Genomic DNA, 26,914 nt, shown 5'->3' on the forward strand with positions numbered 1-26,914 from the left:
TTAGTTGGGCTTATAATTTCTTTTTCGGCCTCGACTTCTCATTTTATCCACATAAGGAATTGCTCTTAGGGAGGATCTTTGGCAGCTCCTTTCTGATTCAGAACAGCAGCTCATCTGTAACTTACTAAGTGGATTCACTGTGATTCATAGAAGTCAAGTGCCTTTACCAGGATGAAACATGGGTTATGCATCAAGGCAGAAAATGAACCCAGGGCCTCCAAATTCCAAGGATAGCTCTACCTACTATCCCAAGTGGCTTCCCACAAGTCTTTACATATGTGGATATAAATCCACAGTTTATAGTAATCACTAGGTATACTGACTGAAGAATGAATGACTGAAAACAAAAGGAATGAATTTTATTATAAAGTAGAAAATCAAAATGTTTACTTACAACAAAATTCAAGCCTAAAATTAAATTTCAACCAATTTTCTCTCATAGGAACATTACACAGAGTTCAGTATCACTTAAAACTCTTTCCCTCAAATAAACCATCTTTTGATCAAGAATAAATCTGAGAAATAAAGGAAATTTCTCTAGATAGGATTTTATCTGATAAGATGGTTAGGCTACTCTATCATAACACTTCAAATAAAAGACACAACCTCCTACTTAAAATTATCCATTCTGCTACTACAAATTGAAACATGTTTTAGCATGTCACTGCTATGATAACTGCCTGTTTTTATAAGTTACAGCAGAAAATTAGTCATTATTTTAGTCACATTGTATGTTTCATGTTACTTATAAAGTCAAAGCTGAACAAGAAAAGTAGGTTTATTAAAAGATAGCTTTGCTACAATATTCTGTAATACAGTTTTTTTGACTAATGATGTAATAATAATCATTCTGAAAGAAGCACATACAGAACATAAGTGTTTTATGGTGGGAGGTAAGGAAGCAACATTGATTAAGGCAGGCAGGTAATCCTTATAGTCCTTAAGTTATGGAAACATGTCTCAGTAGTTAGGCAATGCAGAGCTTCTTTTACTGCTTTTCAAAAGTTTTGGGGGTTTTTTGGGTGAGGCATTTGGGGTTAAGTGACTTGCCGAGGGTCACACAGCTAGTAAGTGTTATGTGTCTGATGCTGGATTTGAACTCAGGTCCTCTTGAATCCAGGGCCAGTGCTCTAACCACTGTGCCACCTAGTTGCCCCTCAAAAGTTTTTTTTTAAACTACCATGAAAAAAATCACTCTCCTCCCAACTCCCCCCTACCTCTACTTAAGCAAAAGAGTAATAAAGACAGAAAACCTTTCAGACAATTTTACTTAATTTTTTTTTGAGTGGTGATTGGGGGGAAAGGCTATAAGTGGTTAAACTTAAAAGTCTGAGTTCTTGTACATTTTAAAAATGAGTATCACAATTTTATATACATGTAAACTAAAACTTACAGAGCTATCATTAAGTCCACTGCCCAAAATATTAACAGTACCTAGGAGTTGTAAACGGTCCTTGGCCATGACCAAATTAGTCATCATTTTAGCTTGAAGGCGCCTAGCTCTGTCATACTGATCACCTAGGAGAAGAAAAAAACAATCAAAATCCATTAAAATATCTGTCTCTTTACAGAGAAACAACCTAGAGTTTCATGTACAGTATAAATCTAATAAATTCTAGGAAGTTAGAATGTATTTTATAAAACAACTTTTTAAAAAATATTATTTAAATCAGTAGTTAATATAAGAAATATCAGGTATAGTAAAATAATTTGGATTATTCCTTGCCATTGGTTAATGGCAGTTGGCCTGTTATGGCATTATTCATATCTTTTGAAATAAATCTTAAGTCACTTTTTCAAAATCTTATTTTAAACCATTAGCATAAAATAATAAAGGAGGACTTTGCACATGTTAAACATGTCTACTTAAAAGTTCATGTTACTAATTTTCATCAGGATCTCACTATTGCACTGAAGTCCTTTTATTCTTCCCTGACTTGATCCTCTTTTATAATCTTCTGAACAATTCTTTCAAACCATCTCTCCTCCAGAAAGGAGAAAAGAGTCTATTTTTTGTGAACTTCAACTTCTTCTCCCTCTACATCATCTCCTAGTTCTGACAGAGAAGTAGTTCTGCTCTTTGTCAAGGTGAACCCATGTCCTTCAAGCTATGCCTCCTATATTATTTGGGAGTTTGACTGTTCTACCATCCTTCTTGCTCTAACCTTCATTCCCCTTATTCACCAGCTCTTCGTTTTAGCCTTTGAATCTACCCAGGTCTCCCCATTCTTGAAAAGAAAAACTTCATTTGACCTTCACACTATTGTTTTCCTGTCTCTCTCGGTGTACTTTTCTCTCTTTCTCCTTTTCACAGTCAGATGCTAGAAAAAAAGGTCTCTAATCTCATTGCCTGCACTTCTTCACTTCCCACTCACTTCTCAACTTTTTGCAATCTGGCTTTCAATCTCACTCAATTTAAACTGCTCTCTCCAAGGTCACCAAACTCTCTCAACTGCTAATCTCTTAGTTCTCAATCTTCCTGACCTCTCTGCAGCTTCTGACACTGCTGAACATCCCCTCTCTTTCATGGATATACTTTCCTCACTCATTGTCACTTGGTCACAATACTGTGTATGAATAAGTGACGTATTCAAATCCCAGAGTCTCTGAAATCTATTCCAAGGTCAGACAAGAATTACTCTAAGATTTTACATACCCACTACTCCATACTTTGTTATATATAATTAATTGTAGGGGAGCATGTATTAAAATTTTGGTTTCTAACTTTAACAAGCAAAAAATGAATTGCACCATCAGGGGAAAAGCCACATAAATAAGCATAATATTAAAAAGATATGTACAACAAGCCAGAACAATACCTTACCATGTCCTGAGACTACAACAGCTATTCCTTTCTCTAGTTCTTCAATTCCTTTTTTATACCATTCCACAGCTTGATCCTTTTGTCCTGCTTTAAAATGGAAATATTTAATATTTACTAAGCACCAACAGTATACTAAATACTATATAAGATCAGAGAAAGAGATTTAGTGAGATATTTAGTTAAATTTAAAAAAAAACAAAATAATACATTACCTGAAAATCCAAACAAATTTGTTGCAAATAAAGTGCAAATATATCTTCAAAAACAGTAATGAAAAGCAAACTTTCTAACACAATTAATGGAGGCCTAACTTTCTAGCCTCAGCTTCATTATGTCAAAGATTATGTCATAAGAACTTCTATGAAATAATTCAAGATAAAATACAATGTTTTAACTGAGACCCCATACTGTAGAAAGAATTCTGATCAAGTCAGAAGATCTGGGTTTAAGTTTTGGCTTTATCATTCACTAACCATGGGGCTATGGGAAGTCACACCTTCTTTGAGCCCATGTTTCCCCATCTACTGGCAGACAGTATTTCTTCCACTACTTTCCTGACAGGGTTATCTTGAGGAAATGGATTTTGAAGTGGAAAAGCACTATGAAAGACATTGTTACAGTTTCCTCATTGTTATTATCACCATTTCTTAAATAACCATATTTAAGAAATAGTAATAGTCTCAACCTCCCTGACAAAGGATTAAGCACAAAGAAGTTTTTTGGGTAGAAAAGCAGTATCAGAGAATAGTCTAGGGACAGGACTGCCACAGCAATAGGGAAGGCAGTAGCAAATAATAACAATAATATCAATAATAACAAAGCTCTGCACTAGGGGTAACCACTGCTACTGTCAATTCATGCCTGGATTACATGGAAGCAGTGAGGCAGCAGAGTGATTTATCAAGCAGTATGACATAACACTGCACTTCCAGCTTAAGCTCTTCCATCCTAGTGCTGAAAACGTTCACTGGTATTCCACAGATCATTGCAGGTAATAAAGGCTGAATTGCAATATAGCAAAGGCATGTCAATTTACAATCTATGATACTTTAGTCTGTCCTAGAAAAAATCTCAAAGGACAGCATCTCAGAATCTCTAGTACAGAATCTCAAGATTAGAAGGGATTTCAGGGGCCTTCCAGTATAACCCATATGTGAAAAAGAATCCTATAACTGATAAATGGTCATCTAACTTTTTGCCAGGGAAACCCACTAAAAGTTGGAGGATTTAACTTTGACCTGAATGATAAAAATTCCATACGATTAAACATTCATTAGGCACCTGCTATAAGGTATGTGCCAAGCAAAAAAAAAAAAAAAATCAGCAGTCCTAACCTTAAGGAGCTTACTGTATGTAAGTCAATAATGAACTACCATAAGTAGATAAAGCCACATTTTCTCTCCACAAGAACAACTCAATCAATCAACATTTATTAAACAACTACTATATAAGCCAGTACTGTGCTAGCTGCTGAGGGCACAAATTCAAAGAATGAAACATGCCCTACTCTCAAAGAGCTCTCATAGGACTAAATAACTGTCTCTTTCGCAGTTTAAAAAAGGGTAAGAATATTACTTCTTAAATTTGTACTTGAGAACCCCAAATTTCCAGGGTAATACCTCTGGAAGTAGAAACTACTAGTTACTATGCCTGGCAGACTAGTGATTTCATAGTTACTATAGTTAAAAAAGAAAAGAAATTCAGGTTTCATTTTAACGAACTGCCTTATTATTTGAATTTTAAAACTTTACAAATAAATGAATAATATCTAGATGAATTAAGCTTAAATTGGGTGTTTAATACCTAGAATATACACTAAGTGTGATATTTCTGACTTCTACTTTGAAAAATAGGGATAGAGGGGCGGCTAGGTGGTGCAGTGGATAAAGCTCCAGCGTTGGAATCAGGAGGACCTGTGTTCAAATTTGGCCTCAGACACTCAGACTCAGACACAACTACTAGCTGTGTGACCCTGGGCAAGTCATTTAACCCTGACTGCCTCACCAAAAACAAAAAAAGAAAAAGAAAAATAGGGATAGAGAGTGAACATGATTAACTGGAAGTTTGTTGTTTTAAATTTAAGTAAAAGCATCAAGTTGATTTAAATAGAGAAATTATAAAATAACAAGAAAATTTATTAAAAATTAAATTTATCTTAAGTTTACTAAGATAATTTACCAAGAAAAAACTATGACAGTTTTAGACACTCAACATTGGAAATTTTGGTACTGTACTAACCTGAAAATGACTGTCACTCTATCTTACAATGTAATGGTCTTTTATTTTCAAAACGTAGATACTTTTATGTAGTGAAACCACATCTCTAGCATCTGCCCCTTCATAAGTCAAATTTCAGGCCTGTCTACTTCTTTTGGGAGCTATACAAAACCTAAACATGCTGCTGATTACTCAAAAAACTTTTATCACCTGTATTACAGTCAAATTTTTTTCTATTTTTTATTTTCCCACAGTTCAATGAGAGACTCATTACCAAAACTGTAGCTATCATTCCACATGACAAAAGGAAGCTACAAGATCTATGATATCAAATTATGACCTAGGTTACTTAAACTTTGTCTTTGATTCTGCTAGTGACTCTTTACACTTCAGTTTCCTTATATGTATATGAAATGGCCTTCATAGTAATAAGCTATTATTTTTCCAGATTTGTTCAATGACTAAGTAAAATGCCTATAAAAAAAGGTTTTAAGCTCCTTGAAATAAGGTAGACATATTACACACATGGTAAAAACACATATTTTACTTGAGAGAAAGCCTGGTTTAATCAATAAAGGGCCAGTAACAAGAGTTACAAAGTACTGTTGCTCAAAGACAAAATTTGAGATGAGAATTTTGAGAAACAGAAATCATTACTATGTCACTTTTTAAAGTCACTGTACCACTTTTAAATGAAAATAATAAAATTAGCCAAAAATAAAAAGCTGAGAAAATTTCCCCAAACAGTGATGATTTACATACCAAATCTATAAATTAAGGGCTATTACCCATTTCATTTTCAGAAATTACAGCATAGCCAAAATGAAAAAAAAAAAGTATGAATAAAACATAATGAATTAGTTAAGAGTTGTCTATAGAGTAGTAGTACAAATACCACTGAAACTCCAAAAATACATTCAGCTTATTTTAAAAACACTCTTTTTTATATGGCAGCAGTGTGTATGTGTCAGTTCTATTAGTTCCTCATATAGGGCTTTTTCTTTCATTGTGAATCCTGGCCAACCATCTTCCTCAAGAGGAAAGACTGGAGAATAGAAAAAAATATTTCCAAAAGACTTGGAAAAAACCTTCAGTAGCTATCCAGTGACTATGGCATATAAAAAAATTCAAAGTCCCAAGCTAATTTCACATCGATCCACTTCACATTCTCTCTGTTCATCCCAGAGTAAAGTGGCCATTCTCTAATTTGTCCTTTCTCCAATATCCATAAGTGTGTTCTATACCATCCCCTGTCCCAGCAGGATCTCTCATATTTTTGACTGCTGAACACCATGAAGCCTTCTCCAATCTCCACTCTCCTATTCACCAAGATGCGAATTCAGAACGCCTTCAAGTGAATGGTGGTGCTGCCACTCGATGGGTAATCCTGCCCAATTCACCTCACCTCTCTTCAACACAGTTCCCTCATGTGCAAAATTCGTGAGTTCAAACTAAATGGTATCAAGAAGCCCTTCATTCTCTAAATTATATATTCCTTGACCCTTCCCTGCTCCAATCTCTAATGACAGTCCAGTGTTGCCTAAGCACTTAATCATAGTCTAACTGGCATTTCAGTTATATCATGATGCCCCAATGTTGTACTGTGCCTGTAAAATCACAAAAGACCCAAAGGAAGGGAGATGTGTGACACAGATCACTGAGGGAGGGGTTTATTAAAAAAATGAACACGAATCTCCTAAAAGGAGTGGCCCAAAAGAGTTGTGAGCTAGACCAGTTGAAGACATACAAATGACACTGTGCATTCACTGAAAAATTATAATTATGTACATATCTCACCCCCTCACCTGCCCAATAGACTGTAAACTTCTTCAAGGTCTGTGTCATTTTTCATGTTTGTGGGCCTAAACAGCATAACATAGAACAAAATTATGAGGTTACCAAAAGGGCACTGCGATCATTAAACCTGAGTTCTAGTCCAGTTTTTAGGTACATGAATTAGCCAAATCATTCAATTTCTCTGAATATCATTTTCTTTATCTATAAAATTTAGCTAACAGCACTGTAAGGTCCAACTTAGTTAACTACAAAAGGCCCTTTTTAAACCAGGAAGGGATATAAAAGTTAGGTTATTACTATTACATGTCTGTTGAACAGAAATTGAATTTTGAACTTCATGGGAAAAGCTTATCAACTGCCCTCTAAATCTCATTTTTTGTCAAAGCACTTTTTTGACCAATTCCAAAACTGCATCAATATCTTTTGCAGCTGAAGTAGAGAAATTCTATGAAGAGCTTAACAATATCTTCCAAGAACCAAGTCACCATGCAGCTTTTTAGAAGATGATGCTAACATGAAGGTGGGCACAGGAAAGGGCAATCAAAAATGTTGGACAATATTGTTCAGAATTAAGAAAGCCAAGTGGCCAATGGCTTGCAGATAACTCAGAAGATTCACATCTATATATGTCATGCATACTTTCTTCAAGAATACAGCTGAAAGGCACTGTATAGAAACAGTACCCACCAGGTCACAAGAAGTGAAAACGAAACATCTTGATGGAGAACAACTGGTTACAAGCATAGGTTTTAAAATCAGCTGCTTTGCTGCTAGATCATTAAGTGGTCACAGCAAAAGTAAAACTAACATAAAATCAGAAAAATAAAAAATAACAAGATACTAAGTACAATGAAAAGGGCCTCCAAACTGACCTATTTAAACAGGCTATTATGAACTCATAGAAATTGGAAATGGATAATATGCATTGCCTCTGAATATCACTATTATTTAAAGAAGTTTAAATAATATAAAAAATCACCACAAGTAGTCCAAAAGAGCTCAGAAACAGCCTAAGCCAGCATTTTTTTGACTAGGAAAGAGATGTGATAGTCAAGGCAATACTAGTTTTAGTGTATCAACTCATTTGCAAAACATTACAGAGTAGTGTGAAGGAAGATTATTAAATTTATTTTTCAAGACAATGAAAAGTAGTAGCAGGAGAGTCAGAGAAGGCAAAAGAGATGATTAGATCATTACATTAGATCATTCTAAAGGAGAGACTATCACATGCTTCAGAAAGGTCCTCCTGACAGAGAAGTCAAAAAAGAGAGGAAATACAAACATAGAGGCATAATGGGTTGAACCTAAAACTGGAATGATGCTTGTCCATCTATGCCATTTTCATAGGGAACCACGTGCACTTAGGATCTGGTGACAGAAAGACACAGGATCAAGACGGAACTTCAAAGAGAGGAAAAGAATTCAGGGCCTCAACAAGAAAAAGTCAGGGGTTCAGGTGGTTTCAAAAGAAAGAAATGCAAGCTATAAAAAAAAACACATGAAAATAAACCCTCAATTATTAATAAGAGAAATACAAATTAAAATAACTCTGAGATTCTATCTCATACTGAACCAATTTGCAAAGATGACAAAAGGAAAATTTCAATTTCTGGAAGGGCTTCAGGAGAAGAAATACAGTAAGGCACTGTTAGTAAAACTGAATTGTTCCAGCCATTCTGGAAAGCAATTTGGAACTATGCTCAAAAAGCCACTAAACTGTTCATATCTTTTGACCCAACAATAGCAATATTAGACATATACTCCCAAAAGGTCAAAGACAGAGGGTAAGAATGAATAAGTTCAAAAATACTTATAGCTGCACTTTTTTTGCTGTAGTGAAAAAAAAAAAGGAAATAAAATGGATGCCCACCAATTGAGATGTGGCTAAACAAACTATGATACATGAAAAAAAGAAAGAATGAATATGACACATTCAAGGGAAGAGGTGTGAAATGATATAGACTGTAATAAGCAGAACCAAAAGATCTATTTACACAGTGACCACTAGAATGTAAAGGAAAATACTTCTGAAAGACTCCAGACATTGATCTATGCAATGATCTTTAGAAGACTAATAACTAAGAATGCCTCCCAACTGCTGACAAAAAGACTATGTACTAGAGGTTCAAAATTTATAAACCTCACTAACTGTTGATTTCTTTTGCCTGATTATACTTATTGGTACTCTAGTAAGAAGTTCCATTGGGTGCAGAGGTACTGGGTAATAATAATGATGCCAAAAAAAAAAAACCACCAGAAATTTACAAACTTAAAAATACACATAAGGGAACTTAAAGAAGTTCAGATAAGCAGGGCAGCTTTGTTATAAGGACAGTTTTGTTAGGACAGTTTGTGTTACTCCTAATACACAATTTTTTAAAATTTTATCATGAGGGACTTCCAAACCTTCCTGATAAAAAGACCAGAGCTCAACAAAAAATTTGATCTTCAAGTACAAGATTCAAGAAAGACATAAAAAGGTAAATGGGACAGAAAGATACAAAATGTTGTTAATAAGGGCGGACTGTTTACATCCCTACAAGGGAAGATGACACCTGCAACTCTTGAGAACTGTACTGTTATTACACCATGTTAAAGGAGTATACATAAAGGGGGTGGATATTAGTTGACTTTGAAGTAATGATTAAAAAAAAAATCTAATCAAGTGGGTTAAATGGATCCAAGTAAGTGGATTAGTCTGACCTTAGAAAATGTACTGAGAAAGGAGGAGGCAGACAAGGGTAAATTACATTACAGGAAAAGACAAAATCCTATTACAGCAGAGGCAAAGAAAGTTCATTGTTTGAACCTTACTGTCATCAGATTTGGCTCAAGAAGGGAATAACATAATCAGTTAGGTATAGAAATCTAACTTGCCCTATAGGCAGTAGGAGGGAAAAGGGGAAAGAAAAGGGAGGGTGGATAGAAGGGAGGGAAGAAGCAGTAAGGGCAAAGGGGAAGAAAAGGGAAAGGGAAAACAGAAGGGAGGAGAGACAAGGAGGCGGTGGTCAAAAGCAAAAACTAGTGAAGGTGGGAAAGGAGATAGGAGAAAGAAAAGCATAAAAGGGGAAAAAAAGGATAGAGAAAAAGACAGATAGTAATCATAACTGTGAAAGTTGAATCGCTTTTTTTTCCTCTTCTGTTGAGTTTTGTTTCCTCTTTCTGATGATTCCTCCTATTGGTTTTAATTTTTACTTACAACTTCAGTAATGTGAAAATATGTTTATTAGGAATGTAAATGTATAGCCTATATCAGATTGTGTGCCGTCTTGGGAAGGATGGTGGGGAGGAAGGGGGAGAAAAATGTTAAACTCAAAAGCATATGGAAGTGATTATTGATAAATCAAAATAAATTAATAAAATAAATTTTAAAAAAATTTTTATCGTGAGACCTTTGGAGATGTCTTAGACCCTTGAACTGCTGAGAAGGGCTAAGTCTGTCAAAGTCAGTCACCCCATAATGTGGCTGTTACTGTGTACAGTGTTCTCCTGGTTCTGCTCACTTCACTCAGCATTAGTCCATACAAGTCTTTCCAGGTTTTTCTGAAATTTGCCTGTTCATCATTTCTTATAGCACAATAGTATTCCATTATATTCATATATCACAACTTTTTCAGCCATTCCCCAATTGATGAGCATTCCCTCAATTTCCAATTCTTTGCCACCACAAAAAGAGCTGCTATAAATATTTTTGTATATGTGGGTCCTTTTCCCATTTTTATGATCTCTTTGGGATATAGCCTAGAAGTGGTATTGCTGGGTCAGAGCATGCACTCCTCTATAGCCTTTTGGGCATAGTTCCAAACTGCTTTCCAAAATGGTTGGATCATTTCACAACTCTACCAACAATGCATTAGCATTCCAATTTTCCCACATCTTCTCCAACATTTATCATTTTCTTGTTTTGTCACATTGGCCGATCTGACAGGTGTGATGTGGTACCTCAGAGTTGCTTTGATTTGCATTTCTCTAATCAATAGTGATTTAGAGCATTTTTTCATTATGACTATAGATGGTTTTAATTTCTTCATCTGAGAACTGCCTATTCATATCCTTTGACCATTTATCAATTAGGGAACTTGTATTCTTATAAATTTGACTGAATTCTCTATATATTTTAGAAATGAGGCCCTTAGCAGAGACACTGGTTGTAAACATTCTTTCCCAATTTTCTACTTTCCTTGGTTGCATTGGCCTTGTTTGTGCAAAAACTTTTCAATTTAATGTAATCAAAATTATCCATTTGGCATTTTGTAATGTTCTCTACCTCCTGTTGAGTCATGAATTCTTCTGTTCTCCACAAATCTGATAGCTGAACTATTCCTTGCTCTCCCAGTCTGCTTATAGTATCAGCCTTTATATCTAAATTATTAACCCATTTCGACTTTATTTTGGTATATGGTGTGAGATTTTGGTCTATGCCTAGTTTCTGCCATACTCTTTTCCAGTTTTCCCAGCAGTTTTTGTCAAATAGTCAGTTCTTGTCCCAGAAGCTGGGTCTTTGGGTTTATCTTAGCAATGCAAGGATCTAAGACATCTCCAAAGGTGTTATGATGGAAAATGCTATCCACATCCAAAGAAAGAACTACGGAGTTTGAATGCAGATCGAAGCATACTATTTGCTATTTTTTTCTTCTGTTTTGTTTTCTCTTTCTTGTAGTTCCTCCTATTGGCTCTAATTCTTCCTTACAACATCACTAATGTGAAAATATGTTTAATAGGAATGTATATGTATAGCCTATACTGCATCCCATCTTGGGGAGGGAGGAGGGAGAGAGGAGGAGAAAAATTTAAAACTCAAAATCTTAAGGAAGTGATTGTTGATAAAATAAATTAATAAAAAAAGAACAAAAAAATTTTACTAACAATTTAGTTCCACATACAATCCTCTATCCCATTCTTCTTTGCATATTGAAATGTTTATGTTTCTTATTTGTCAAGTTTATAAGAAAAAAAAATTTTTTTAAGTGGGAGAAGAGAGAAAGACATCAATCACACTTGGAGATTGGAGTGAAGCCCACAGGGAAGCTTCCACACAAAGGTACAACCCAGGCTCTCTTCAATGGTTCTCTTCAGCTGGCTAATGGTTATTTCTCATTTCTTCACAAGAGGTGACATCATTGAAATAGAAGTTCTTATATTTCAGGTTTGAAAAACGTTATATAAGGCTCCTGTTTAGAACTAGATTATTGAGTATAGTCAAGGAATCTATTGCCTCAGATCTATCAATACTTGGAGGCTAAATCTACACCAATTTGGGATTAAAAGCCTCTTTACTCCATCAACATGTGGCGGCTACATATATACTCAGCTTTTTACCAGTACAAAAATGCTGTGTTCCTTCCTTGCTTGCTACAGACCACCCAGCGAACAGATTTGAAAACCTGAACCTACTGATAAAAGTAAAGACACTATTAACTTTCTGTCCCGCTTTACCGAATAATAAGATAAAGACAATTATGCCTCATCACACCATAATCAAGGAGTTCACCTTTAGGACCACAGCCTAAGACACCAAACTTGCCACCAGAACCTCAAACAGAAGTAAGGCCTCTAACACTAGGCTTGACCAAAAGCCAAAGCTAAGTTCTACATTCAAGCAAATTTCCACCTGTGTATCATCCCTTTATATCTTTGGCTGAGGCAAAGAAACTAGCTATAAATTCAGTCAGCCCCTGGAGACATGGTCACCAACCATTTATAAATCTATATGCTCAACAGTCCAATCTCCCTTCCTGGTGCTTGAGAGAAAATCCATCATCACAGTACTTTGGAGCACCAATCAAATGATACCACTTTCCTCACTATGGCTAGTAAACTCTCACTTCCTCTCCTAATCCTTTGGATTGTGAGACACCAAGCCTGCTGGCCAAAAACCCCTTCTCCCACTACCACTTTCCAGTTTCTCATCTCAACCCATCTGGGAAAACCCAGCATCTGGGTCTCTACTGAACTCTGCTTCTTCTTTCAATGGGATCCCTGTTCTCTTAAATATTTCTTTGTCTTAGAGACAATCTCCTCTCATAATCTATCTTCTTATATTTATAGAAATTTGGCTCCCCTATAGGTCATACTTCATCCCTGGATCTCTTCTCCAGAATCAAGTGCACTTTCTCTCAGACCACTCAACATGCTGAACGGAAAAAAAATAAACAAGCATACTCATTACTCCTAGCTCCTCAGACCCTCCCTTTGCTGCCACCACTCACCAAGTTCTTTCCAATGAGGTCTAGTACATCTATCTATATCATCCTATCCAGATACTTGTTTAATTCATCTGCCAACTCCTAAGTAATTGTACTCCTTTGCTCAAGAGGTTCGGCACCTGGTTCACAGCATTCCTTTACTTCTAACTCTTGTTCTCATACTTGGGAACTTGAATATACACACTAATGTCTCCTCAAAGCATGCGCCTCCAAACTCTTTAATCTCCTCACCTCCCATGAGCTACATCTTCATTTCATCTTGGCCTAACACATAGATGGTTATGCTCTTGATCTCAATCAATAAGCATTTATTAAGTATTTAGTATGTGCCAGGTATTGTGGTACAAACCCTGGGGATACAATAACAAAAATGAAAGTTACTGCTCCCAAGAAGCTTATATTCTATCACCATCACCCATAATTGTTCACTGACATAATCCAGAACTAAATTTTTTCTCTCCACTCAGAATCTAGCTTTCCATCTCTCCCTCAGCCTAATTCCTCCTAAGCCCATTCTTCATGACTTTCAATCATTCTAAAACTCCCTTCTCTACCTCATTTTTATTCCTTTGAAGTCTTGACCTGATTGTTAAAGCAGTTCAACTATAAAGCATTCTCTACCCTTGAATCAAATACCCATCTGAACTATCACTACTCAAAAAAACATAGCAAACTTCAACTATGCCATCCACCTGGCTCCATTTGCTGAATGCAAACGGAAGAAGTCATAAAACAGTGCTTAGTAATTCCACTAAAAACTTAAGTTCTAATTTCAACCAGGCTCTCATTGCTGCACAGCAATTCTTTTACACTTCTCTGATTATCAGACTCTAAATAGTAAGTACTACAAACTTCTTCTCTCAAGTCTTCTACCAAAGTGTCAAACACCTGATGCATTCTACAGCACTCTCCCAAATGCAGCCCAAATTCAGTTAAAATGCAGCCCTCTCTGATTTTAATGTGCTGATGTATTAATAAAAAAAAAAAAATATATATATATATATAAACGTCTAGTTTTCTAAGTCGACATGCAGCTTGCAGGGATTCTTATCTTGTTATTATTTTTATCTTATCCTAAACCCTTATAGTTTAGTGACCTCATATCTATTTGAGTTTGACATCACTGGTCTATAACAGTGGTATTAAACTCAAATAGAAAGATATCTCTATGGTCTCCATATTGTCTTAGAAAACCACAAATTGGGGCAGCTAGGGGGCGCAGTGGATAGAGCACCAGCCCTAAAGTCAGGAGGACCTGAGTTCAAACACGGCCTCAGACTAAACAAGTGATACTCGCTAGCTGTGTGACCTTGGGCAAGTCACTTAACCCCAAAAATTTGAAAAAAAGAAAATCACAAATTAACATTAAATATAAGTTGTGCTGTATTTTTATTTATTTTCTTAAACATTTCCCAATTACATTTTAATCTGGTTTCACTCACTTGGCTTGCAACCAGTTTGACACCTCTGTTCCACATCACCCTTTCCTCCTTCATCTCACTAGAACAGAACTCCCACTATTCCCCCATATTATACTTCAAAACTCCTTTCTCCTCCTTTGTTCTAGCCTCAGATGAAAAGGTGGCTCTCCTTCCCAAGGTAAAATCCTATATAAATACACTTAATTACATTCCCTCCAGGAGTTTGCCCCTTGGATCATCCCTATCCCCTCTCTTTCATCTTCAATATCTCTTCATCTACCGGATCCTTATCTACTATAGAGCTGACGAGGTCCCCCATCCTTTAAAGAGTCTTCTTTCGACCCTGCCATACACCTTGGTACCTACAGTATCATCCTAAATATGCCCTCCTTTTCACAAACTTCTTAAAAAGTGAACTAGATTTGCCAACCTTTTCTCAAATCCTACTCATTTCTCAACCTCTTGTATTCAGTTTTCCAATCACATCTCTCCATTGAAACTTCTCTGACTTGTGATGGAAAATGCTATCCAGAGAATGAACTATGGAGTCTGAATGCAGATAGAAGCATACTATTTTCACTGTTTCTTCTTTCTTGCGGCTTTTCCTTTTTGTTCTGAGTCTTCTTTCACAACATGACTAATGTGGAAATATGTTTAACATAATTGTACATGTATAATCTATATCAAAGTGCTTGCTGTCTTGGGGAGGTAGAAGGGAAAGGGTAGAGAAGGAGCAAAATTTGGAGTTTACAAAATGTTTACAAAAGTTTACAAAAATGAATGTTGAAAACTATCTTTATACGTAACTGGAAAGAAATAAAATACTATTAAGTGGGAAAAAAACCAAATGTCTCTTTCCAAGGTTAACAATATCTTAATTGCTAAATCTGATTATCTTTTCTCAGTCCTCATACTACTTATAGCTAAAATAGCTACCATTTATATAGTGCTTTGAAGTTTACAAAGCACTTTGCAAATATTTTTCAACTATTACCTCATTTGATCCTTAACAACCACCCTGGGAGGTAGGTGCTACTATTATTCACATTTTTATAGATAAGGAAACTGAGGCAAACAGAGGTTAAATAACTTGACAGGGTCACATAGCAAGTAAGTGAGCAAGACCAAATTTGAACTTAGGTCTTCCTGATTCCAAGTCTAGTATTCATCTACTGTGCCACCTAGCTGCCCCTACTTTATTTCTCTGCAGCTTCTGAGACTCACTACCACCACCCTTCTTCCTGGTTCTTAAGACCATTCCTACAAATTCTTTTTTTTCTCCATCAATAATTCTCCTAACTCCTAATCCCTGACTAGAACTCCCCCAAGGATGCATGCTGGGTCCTGTTCTTTATATACATTCTTTCTTCATGATCAAATCAGCTTCCATTGGTTCAATGATCATTTTTAGGCAGAAATACTATATACTAGAGGTGGTAACATAATTTGAAAGGCCATTTCCACATCATGGAGCCTCCTATCATACCTCCTTCCCAAAGGAACATTTGAATCCATCCACAGAACCATCCTAGGCTCTGATAGGTGAACCTTCACTTTATCTTGACAAAACAAGCCTCAACAACCTTTCCTGGCCATCTACCAAGCTGCCTCCACTATAATCACCAATCCTACCCTCCACCACTCCAAAGAACCTGAGCTCTGGTAGATGAATTTTCCTTGTTCACCACCCATTTCCTGGCTCCTTCCCAACTCTTCTCCTAACCCCAGCCCCGCCCATCTCTTTTATGACAATCAATCAATGTACCAATAGTCATTAAGCACCTATAAGTCCAGCATTGTGCTAAGCACAAGAATTACAAAAGGAGGCAAAAAATGGTCTTTGCTCTCAAGTTTACAATCTACAGTGGAAGACAACATGCAAATATATACAAAGCAAGTTATATACAGAATAAATAGGAAATAACAGAGGGAAGGCATTGGGATTATGAGGGGGTTAGGAAACGCTTCCTGCAGAAAGTGGGATTTTAGTTGGAACTTAAAGGAAGCCAGGAAGCTCAGTAGTTGTAACAGAGGAGGGAGAGTGTTCCAGGCATGGGTGAATGGCCAGAGAAAATGCCTATAGCTGAGAGATGGAGCTTCCTGTTCCTGAAACAATCTGGAGGCCAGTGTCACTAGACTGAAGAGTACATGTCAGGGAATAAGATGTAACAAGATTGGAAAGGTAGAAGGGGGCTAAGTTATGAAGAGCTTTGAATGCAAAATGCTTTGGCATTTGTACATCCTGGACATAACAGGGAGCCAATGGAGTTTATTGAATAGGGGAGTGACATGGTCTGACCCACACTTCAGGAAAATCATTTTAGTGGCTGAATGGAGAATGGATTGGAGTAGGGAGAGACTTGAGGCAGGCCAACCCACCAGCAGGCTATTACAGGCAACAAGGTGCGCTAGAGTGGCGGCAGTGTCAGAGGAAAGAGAATGCTGCAGAGGAGAAATCACCAGGCTTTGGCAACAGACTAAATGGAGGTGGAGGTGGGGCAGGGAGAAGAGATAGTGAGGAGTCAAGTCTGAGGAACTGGGAGGATGGTGTTGTGCTTTACAATAACAGGGAAGGTAGGAATAGGGTAGGACTTAGAGGGAAAGATGAGGAGTTGTTTTGGCCATATTTGATTAAGGTGTCCACTGCATATCCATTTTGAGATGTCTGAAAAGCAGTTGGAGATATGAGATAGGAGGTCAGCAGAGAGGCTGGGGTAAGATAGGTAGAATTGAGAATCATCAACATAGAGATGGTAATTAAATTCATGGGAGCCGATGAGATCACCAACTAAAGCAGTATAGAGGAAGAAGAGGAGAGGGCCCAGGATCCTAGTGGACACCTACAGGCAGAGAGTGTGACCAGGAAGAGGATCCAGCAAAGGAGACAGATCAGATAGGTAGTAGGGGAGAACCAGGAGAGCAGTATCCTAAAAATCTAGAGAGAATATCAAAGAGGAGAGAATAAACAACAATGTCAAAGGTTGTGGAAGGGTATAGGAGAATGAGTGCAGTGAAAGGCCATTGGATTTGGCAACTTGCAGATAACAGTAAACTTTGGAGAGAGCAGTTTTGGTAGAATAAGGTCAGAAACCAGATTGTAAGGGGTTAAGAAGACAGTAAGAGGAGAAAAAGCTGGTATTGTAGACAGTCCATTGTAGGTAGCCTTTTTGAGTTTAGCCACAGAGGACAGAAGAGATAGAGACAACAAGGATCGAAGAGTCAAGTGAGGGTTTCTTCAAGATGGAGGAGATGTGGGCATGTTTACAGACAGCAGGAAATACGCCAGTGAACAGGGAGAAACTGAAAATAAGTGACTGAGTAGAGATGACAGAGGAAGCAATCTATTTGAGAAAACAAGATAGAATGGGATCATTTGAACAGGTAGAGGGGCTAAGCCTTGGTAAGGAGTAAGGCCACTCATCATGTGAGACAGGGGTGAGGGAAGAAATAGTCGAGGAAGACATCTGAGTGATAGAAGATGAGGAAGCCAGGAAAAGAGGGAGGTCACGGTAAACGGTCTCAATTTTTTCTGTAAAACATGAGGCTCAGATCACAGCTGAGAGGGTGGGGAAGCCATAGGAGCTAGATGAAAAGGTTTGGAAGAGCCACTGTGAAGAGTAGAATAGTGAGTTATTAAGGGAGTATGGTAGAATTGCTTAGCAGAAGTCAGGGCCCAGTTGAGGCTAGGTTACATAAATTTATAGTGGACCCAGTCAGAACAGTTAATGATTTTCTTCTCCTTTGTTCAGCAGTAAATGTATAGGAGTGAAGGCAGTGAATGGTAGGGTGGGAGTGATCCAAGGCTGAGGCTTGGCAGGGCATGATTGGTGATATGATAAAGTAGATGTAGGGACTCAAAAGAAGGGGACAGTATGGAGCTGAATTGGTTCACCAATGAGTTAAGACTGGGAAGAGGAGAAAGTGGCTACTGCAGGGGAGATGGCTTAGGAGAGAATTGAGGGATCAAAGGATTAGAAGTCATCATGGTATGGATGAAGAGTAGGGTTTTTTGCAAGGGAAAGCAAAGGAAGGAGTGAGAAGCCAATAGATTATGGTTGGATAAGGGGATTTTGAAATTAGTGAACCTGGAAATGGTACATCTGTGAATGATGGCAAGATCAAGGATCTTTGTGTGTGGTTGATATGAGGTGGAGAAGCTGCTCATGGGAAGTGAGTAGGTTGAGGAACTGCAGGGTTAGAGAGCTTGAAGGAGAGTCAATATGTATGCTAAAGTCTCCTACTATGAGGGCAGGATTTGGAGTGGAAAGAAAAATTGTGAGCCATATGCCAAACTCTTTGAGAAAGGAAAGGAAGTAACCTGAGGAAGTTAACAGCTATCAGGATTTTAATTGGGTGGCAGATAGAAACAGCATGAATCTCAAAGCAAGAGGGGTTACTGAATGATGGAGGTAGGAAGAGAATCTGAAAGTGGCAATACAGAGCAAGGAATATTCCAACTTCCTTGCCTCAACCAGTGAGCTGAGAGGAATGAGAGAAAGTGAAGCAAATACTAGAAAGGGTGGCCCAGGAGGCTGTGTCATCTGAGGGGAGCTAGGTTTCAATAATATCTAGTAGACAGAAAGTGTGAGAGAGGAAAAGATTTAGGATGAAGAGAAATGTGTTACCTATAGAGCAATCATACCAGCAGGCACAGTGGAAGGGTTGGGTAGGGTTAGGATGAAACTGAGGTGGGAAAATTGAGGGGGGGATGGAAATAAGGAACAAGGTGACAAGGGACTATAGAGTCAGGTTTGGATGATGATTTACAGGGGTTCAGAACCAATGGGATGTGAAGGGTATGACCAGGTGTGAGAATGTTCATCATTGAGATGAGAGCAACACTCTTCAAAAGGAGGCTGGCAGTCAGGCTGCAGGCAAGAGCAGAATGATAAAGGAAGGACACGATGGTCAGATGAGAAGCTCTGCTTCACTGGTCCTCTTCCCTCCAGAAAGTGAAGATTAGGCAGGAAAAGAGTACAGCAGGAGATGTAGGTAGAACCTGCAAATCAGGAGAAAGAAGTCTGGTTCTCAATCAACTTTCCTTTTCCTTTTCCCTCAAAGGGCAGGCACAGAAGGAATTGGAAGGCCTGAAGTCAAAGGGTAGGTTGCTACTCTTTGCACCAGACATCCTCCACATCCCATTTAGGAGATCCAGGATGGCAGCAGGAAGAGGAAGTTGCCTTGTGTTGGCACTGATGGAAGTCACTGCTTTGGGGCAGGGGAAGTCCTTTGTGACAGATGGAAAACACCTAACCTGGTACCTTCCCTCAGTGAACACACTGATCCCAAAAGAAGACAGAAAACACAAGACAGAAAGTCATGTTAATGCTTCTAGAAGCTGCTCTTAGAAGCTCCATTTTTGGGAAAGGTTGAGGCCAGACATCCTTCATTCCTCTCTTAGTTCTGTTTCTGACTCACTGACTACTTTTTTACCTTGCCCCTATGTGAGTCCTATTCCTCACCTCTACTTTCAGCTCACTTTAGAATGTAGGGCAGGGACTGTCTTTTTGCCTATAGAGTCAATTCTGCTATAACCTGTGTTATCAAAATGAGAAACGTTTCCAATGTGATTGATATTTTAGGGAATATTTTGAACATAGCAAGAATTTCAAGTTTGTTTCTGCATGATTTCTTCCACTAGAAACAGCAAAAATGCAGAAAATGGCACTACTTCACAAATAATTCAAAAGCTGCAACCCTTCCAATGCCTACTTCCACAAGCAAACTTTAGGTCTTCGTCAAGGTAAAGTGCAACAATTACTGTATACGTCTTCTTGTGCGGTAGGAGCTGTGATTGGAGAAGGTCCGGCACATATCATTCCACCTTGGGCCCAAGCCCATAACTGCAGTGATGACCTGCCCAATTTGCTTGTGTAGCCTAGAGCAGTACCCTGAAATCATGGACACAGACATTATTTACTGTAGTATTTATGGATTTCTTAACCATTTGACATGTATAATAATGTGCTATTATTTTTTAAAATTAGGTTCCTATCTTTTTTTTTAATGCATCACCAACAAAGTTTTTGAACAGTGTGCCTCTAACTCCATTTTCCCCATGAGCTCTGTGAGGTTTTTTTACATACTGAGGTGCTTTTTGGGAACTCCTATGTTGCATTAGAGCAGGACTGCCTATATATATATATATATCCCCAGCACTTAGCACAGTACTTGACACAAAATAAATGCTTAATAAATGCTTGTTGCCTGGATAGATTTTTAAGCTCTCAAATAAGGTAATATTTGAAGAAGGGTAAAGATCATCCAAAAAAAAAAAACAACAAAACAGTGGCCAAAAAATATCAGCAGCAGCTAATCCATTTGCCTACTTTTTCTTCTTTATAAAACCTTTATGAAAATGATCCTCAAACATATCAAGGACATCACTGACAGAAATATGAGAAGAAAACAAGGAGGTATTAGTGGATAATTCCTTATAGCAGATCATATCTTCTCAGTCACACAAATGAATGGGAAGTATATAAAATATGAGCTTGTTTATAATTAGTTGATTATAAAATAGGCTTAATAGAATAAAACAGGCTTAAAGAATCACCTCCAAAAAAGATATTTTCCACACAAGACAGTACAAGATTCCTTAAACTATACAACCACAGAATTAACCTGTGTTCATCAATCTTCTGATTATCTATATTTGGCAAAGAATTTAAGAGGGACATATCCTCATCAAAAAAGTTTACTACTTTTATGGAAGAAATCCTACATAAACTCCAAAAGGAAAAGAAATTCCCTATAGGTAATGAGGTTACCCAGGTACTTCTCTCTGCAGATAAAACATTGTGCTTGACTGAAGAAAACCCTGAAACCCCAGATGGAAAAAGAGAACCAATAAAGAAATACCAGTTTAATAATCTACCCAGGGGAAAAAAAAATCTTCCTGACTCCAAGTACAGTACTCTTTTTACTACCCCCCACAGCCAATCTACAGAATATGACAATTTCATTAGAATACAATAGGTAACCCAAAGAATGATGGCAAAAGGCGTAGTTGATTACTTTAAGCATTTATATAGAGTACACAATATGCCAGGAGCAATGCTAAGCACTTTTTTACAAACGTTATCTCATTTTATCCTCACAATAATCCTACAAGATATGTGCTATTATTGCCCCATTTTACCGGTGAAGAAACTGAGGCAGAGGTTAAGTGACATGCCCAGAGTCACACAGCTTAGAAGTGTGTGAGTCTGAATTTGAACTCAAATCTTTCTGATTCCAATACCACTTCTGTAACCACTGTGCCACAAGCTGCCTCTAAGTGTAGAGAGAAAACAAGGTTGGATATAATTACACCATCATGTACTGCCAATTTAAAAAGAGAAGGAAATATAAGACTAAAAAAAGGGTCAGTTACACAGTAAGACAATGATAAAAGATATTAATTTTCATTCACTCATTTTTTTGAAAGAATCCTGATAGAACTCAAAAAAAGTGTTATGATACTTCATGAATTAAAATTAATTTTAAGGTACCAAAAGACCTAGAAAAGACCTTTAGAATGCTGGGCAGAAATCCTTTATGGAAGGTCACACAAAAGAATCATACAGGGATGAGAAGGCACAAAAAAGTTTCATTTTGTACCACTGGGGGGAGTATTCACACCAATGAGATCACTAAAATCCACAATAAAGTATAAGCTATCTTCTGACTTCATTATTTTTATTTGGACATCATGATATAGTGAGAAGAGGAATGGGTTTGGGAATCAAAAGGCCAAGATTAAATACTAGGTCCAACACTAAACCAACTGTACAACTGTGGATAAATCACTTCATCTAACACTACTTCCTCATCTATAAAATTTAAGATAGTACTACTTGGACTAATTACACTTCAAAGATCTGTTGTGAGAAAGCACTTCACCAACCATGAAAGCCTATCCAAAGGTGGGCTATTATTAGTATAACTAGATTCTTTTCTCACCTGGTCCTGAATCAATTTCAGTGTTAAATAACATTACTTGGCATTCCCTTCTTGTCTTCTTCCCTTTCCCTCCCAAATTACAGTAGTTGACAAACTCCCTCCTATTTCCAAATCCTCAGTCTCAGAGAAGAAACATTTATTTTTAGACACCTTGTGGCTTAGAGCAACTGTTGTAAGTGATAGATGCCTCATTACAATAGAGCAGTGTTTGTCAGTGTGATATAATGGAAAGAGTCCTGAACCAAGTCAGGAGATCAGGGTTCAAGTCCTGACTCCTCCCCTGGGGCAGGTTACTTCACCTCCCTGCACTTCACTTCAGTTTATCTGTAAAACAGGAATAGTATTTGGAACTATCTACTTCATAGGACTATGAAAAATGTGACAGACTACTTCAATCTTTTTCTTTTTAAGATTCCTCCCTTCCTATCCCAGGACTTAACAGAAGGGTAGAGAAACTAGAATATCCAACTCTTTGGTGGTGGAAGCCTCTTCTCCCAGATTGGACCATGTCATTCTTGCGCTCCCTCTGCCCTATTCCCAATTACCTCTATGATTAAATACAAAGTTCTTTCTTTGGCATTTAAAGCCTTTTACCAGCAGGTTCCAAGTGATTTTCAACTTGAGTATGCATTACTCCCCTTCAAGTACAGCAGGAATGTCAAAAAACTGGCCACTACTGTAGTTCCTCACATAAGATATCCTATTTTCTATCTCTCTCCCAGCCTTTTCACATGCTGTTATCCCCTATGCATACCTTACCCTCACCTCTGAGTTCCCTCCTTTCATTCAAAGTTCAGTTCAACAGCTATCCCCATCAAATTTTCCCTGCTCACCCCAGCTGTTAGCTGTTTATCCCCCAAAAGTTAACTTATACACTTTTATAATCACATATTGTCTTCCCAATTTAAGGTAAGTCCTTCGAAGGCAAAGACTCTTCTTGTGTCTCCAGCACTTTGCACAGTACCTGGAACAGGGCAAATGCTTTTTGATAGACTGATTCCTAGCCACAGTGTTTTTGGTCTTCACAATTACTGCACCTTTCTCCTCCTATGTGTTTGAAAAGAGGAGAACAGTAATACAGTGACAAAAAGTCACTGAGAAAACTGTAATCTACTCTTTGCTTAGTAATCTAGAATGCAAGTAAAACTGGGGGTGAAATGAGCAAACAAAACACAATGAAGACCATTATGAGAGGTTCTGTAATTCCAAAAATATTTCTATTATTTCTAATTAAAACTTACACTTTACATTAAGGCAGTCCCCGTTACGTTTTGGTTTAGGTTTTTTCCTTCTTGTTTTTTTTCATTTTTTTCATTTCTTTTTTTTTTTTTTTTTTTGGTGAGGCAATTGGGGTTAAGTGACCTGTCCAGGATCATAGCAGCTAGTGTCAAGTGTCTGAGGCCGCATTTGAACTCAGGTCCTCCTGACTCCAAGGCTGGAGCTCTATCCACTGCGCTACCTAGCTGCCCCCAGGTTTTTTTCTAAATAATTATTTAACATTTTTAAAAAATTTGAATGCTCAAGTGTCTCGCTCTACTAGCCCTTCTCCACTGAGAAAGCAAACAATATGATATCAAAAGATTTAGGCTCTTCCCAAAATTTATATGACAGTATATGCAGGCCATTCAAACATTTCCCAAGTTTCTTTGGGGAGAGTTTGGTAAAATGAAGTTAATAAAATCGGGAGTAAAAGTAATGCTACGAAAATCGACTTAATTTTCCCATATACAAATGTCAAAAGTTGAAATTACATCTGTCATTTTACCTTTTTAAAAAAAAGGCCGGGAAACAGCTTTTGTTAAGCTAATGCAAATACAGCAATAAAAACACCTTTTCTTTCATAAGACCCCCGGTTCAATTTTCTTCTTCCCTATGACAATATCTGCTTTTATTTAAAACCAGCCGCAATCACCCATCGCGGTCCACGAGCTCCTTTAGAGCAGCAGACCCTCTCGGAAACCTGGCCGAGCTGGAGGCCACTAAGCGCGGCCCGGCTGACGCTGTCTCGGGGCGGTCACCGCAGGGCAGTCGGCGCGGCCATCGCCTGCCTGGCGAAAGCTGTCATGCAGCTAGCTGCTTGTCACTCGGGGGGGGGGGGAAGGACGGCGGCTGGTGACAGGGGCGCTCTCGGGCTCCCCAGGGGCCGGGGGATGCTTAAGATGGGGCGAGTCCTGCAACAAACGGAGGCAGACGCGCCCCACGGAGGAGTGACTGGCGACGAGTGCTCACGGAGAGCCGGGCGGGGGGACAGGGCGGCCAATCCCAGGCGCCTTGGGGACCCCCCTAACAAGGGGCTGCTGCTGAGAGTCCCGACCGCCCTCCCACCCACCTCCGTTACCTTTCTCGTCCTCGTCTATGCGCAGGGCGAAGGAGATGTACTCGAAGGCCTGCTTGTGGAAGGCGCGGACCCGCTCGGCCTCCCCGCCCGCCGGCACGGGTGGCGGGGCCGGGGCCGAAGCCGCCGCCCCCGGCCCGGTGGCCGCTGTGGCCGCCGCCCGGGTGCTCCTCTTGGCGGCCATGAGGGCGCGGGAGAAGCGCTGGCAGAGCCACACGAAGAGGAGCCCCAGGTGGAAGGCGACGAAGCGGAGCAGCGCGAAGGTGGCCAGCAGCGGGTACGAGAAGTAGCACAGGTTCCGCTTATGCGGGGATGGGCCGGCGGCCGCGGGAGGGGCGGGGCCCGCGCAGGGGGGCGGGGGCCCAGCGGGCGCGGCGCTGCCGGAGCCTTTCTTCTTCCCTCTGCCGCCCGGAGAATTCATTCACGGCCCCCGCTGCCGCCGCCGCCATAACCCGCCGACGGCGACCGAGCGGCGGCGGAGCCGGTGCTGGCGGCAGAAGGAGGAGAAGAAGGAGGGCACGCAGCGAGGCTGGCTGGAGGGGACAGCGAGTCCCCCGAGCTCGCGCTGCCTCCACGCCCCGCCCCGCCCCTTCCCTAGGTCAGGAGCGTCACCTCCCCTTGTCAGGGGCCCTCCCCAGCTGGTCTAGGTGTCGGGGCTCCGTCCCTGTCCAGCCCCGCCCTCTCGGCCACAGGCTCATGCAGTAGGGCGGTCACGCGCACGTCCTGTCCCCTCGCTTTCTGTTCATAGGCCGCCTCTGCAAGGCGGACACGCTCACGCTCCACGCGTTCTCAGCCGCCGTCGTTCACGGGCGCGCCTCGGTCTTTGTTGACAGAAGCTCCAGCGGTGCGTTTGTGCAGCCTTTCTTTCAGCCCCGCCCACCCCCCCAGGCTCCGCCTTCTATAAACTTGAAACTCCCAGGCTGCTTTGCAGCCCTTTGGGGCCAGCCTGAACTCCAAATTATCTTTGTTTGTTGATTGATACTTTTTTGACTAAATGACAACTAGCATTTGTGAGCGCTTTGAGATTTGTAAAGTGCTTTCCATTATCTAATTTGAGCCTCACCACATCCTTATTATCCCCATTTTGCCAATAAGTAAATAGGTTCAAAGAGTGATTTGTTCAGAGTCAGTCAACGAACTAGCATTTATTAAGTACCTACTGTGTGTCAGGCACTAGGTTAAGCACTGGGGATACAAAGAAGGGTTTAAAAAAAATAGTCCTGGGGCAGCTAGGTGGAACAGTGGATAGAACACTAGCCCTGGAGTCAGGAAGACATGAGTTGAAGTCCAGCCTCAGACATTTGACACTAGCTGTGTGACCATGGGCAAGTGACTTAACCCCAATTGTCTCACCAAAAAAAAAAAAGTCCTTCCTCTCAAGGAGCTTACAATGCAATGACAAAGATAACACGCAAAAAATATGTACAAACTAGACAAAAACTTGGGAATAGTCTGAGGGAAGGTATTAAGATAAAAGAGGGCTGGAAAAGACTTCTTGTAGAAGGTGGGACTTTGGTCCTTGATGGAAAAAAAGCCAGGCAAAGTAGGAGACCCAAGAGGATTGTGAGAGTTCCTGGTGGGGGGGACAGACAGCGGTGGACTATCTTGTCCAAAGTATTACAGGTGTCAGGATTTATATTTGTTCCTAGAGGTGCTGGGAACTGTTGCAGTATAAGAGGTTTAGAGGTTGTGACCCCTCAAAGACCCGACTACAGGATGGGTCGTCTGGAATGAATTCACAGCCTCAAGCATTCTTTAACTCAAGGTAGCAAAGTTTATCATTATGCTTTTCAGCGGGCAAGGATTCTTAAAGGATCCTGCGAGAGACTGAGAATGCAGCTAGGGTTTATATGGAAAAGAGCATGGGAAAATAATGCCAGGGACACTGATGAGGTAATCCAGAGGTGCAGGTGTCTTTGGGGGCTATGGATGGGAAAGTACAGGGAGTATACCGGACAGGGAGGGAGATGACAGAGGTATGGATCTTTGGAGTCTGGCAGGAGAAAGAGCCCTTGGGCTGGCCAAGGACAAAACTCCTTGGGCTGGGCAAGGCACCCCTCTCCCTCTGTCCTGATAAGAGAATTTTCTGCAACAAGGGAAAGCTTTCTTACAAGACAGGAACTACTAAGGAATTGGGAGACTTCCAGAGACATGATCTGAGGGCTGGGGC

The 26,914-nt window shown here is 39.4% G+C and overlaps 1 protein-coding gene across 4 annotated transcripts in view; it reads right to left on the reverse strand.

Annotated features, from left to right (window-relative positions):
• The window catches only part of SPAST (spastin), a 93,331-nt gene extending 67,811 nt beyond the window's left edge, over positions 1-25,520 (reverse strand). The window contains exons 1-3 of one of the 4 annotated variants that reach the window (XM_020972367.2): positions 24,748-25,520; positions 2,825-2,908; positions 1,435-1,518 (exon numbers count right to left, since the gene is read on the reverse strand). In XM_020972367.2, the coding sequence (XP_020828026.1) occupies positions 1,435-1,518; positions 2,825-2,908; positions 24,748-25,165 (586 nt within the window). In that variant the 5' untranslated portion in view covers positions 25,166-25,520. Of the gene's footprint in view, positions 1-1,434; positions 1,519-2,824; positions 2,912-24,747 lie in introns of all 4 variants that reach the window. The other 3 variants (XM_020972366.2, XM_020972365.2, XM_020972363.2) reach the window with 3 other exon arrangements.
• Positions 25,521-26,914: the final 1,394 nt, after the last annotated feature.

Source organism: Phascolarctos cinereus, unplaced genomic scaffold (genome assembly GCF_003287225.1).
Source record: "Phascolarctos cinereus isolate Bilbo 61053 unplaced genomic scaffold, phaCin_HiC Scaffold_2;HRSCAF=192, whole genome shotgun sequence".
In the NCBI taxonomy this organism is placed as follows: Eukaryota; Metazoa; Chordata; class Mammalia; order Diprotodontia; family Phascolarctidae; genus Phascolarctos; species Phascolarctos cinereus.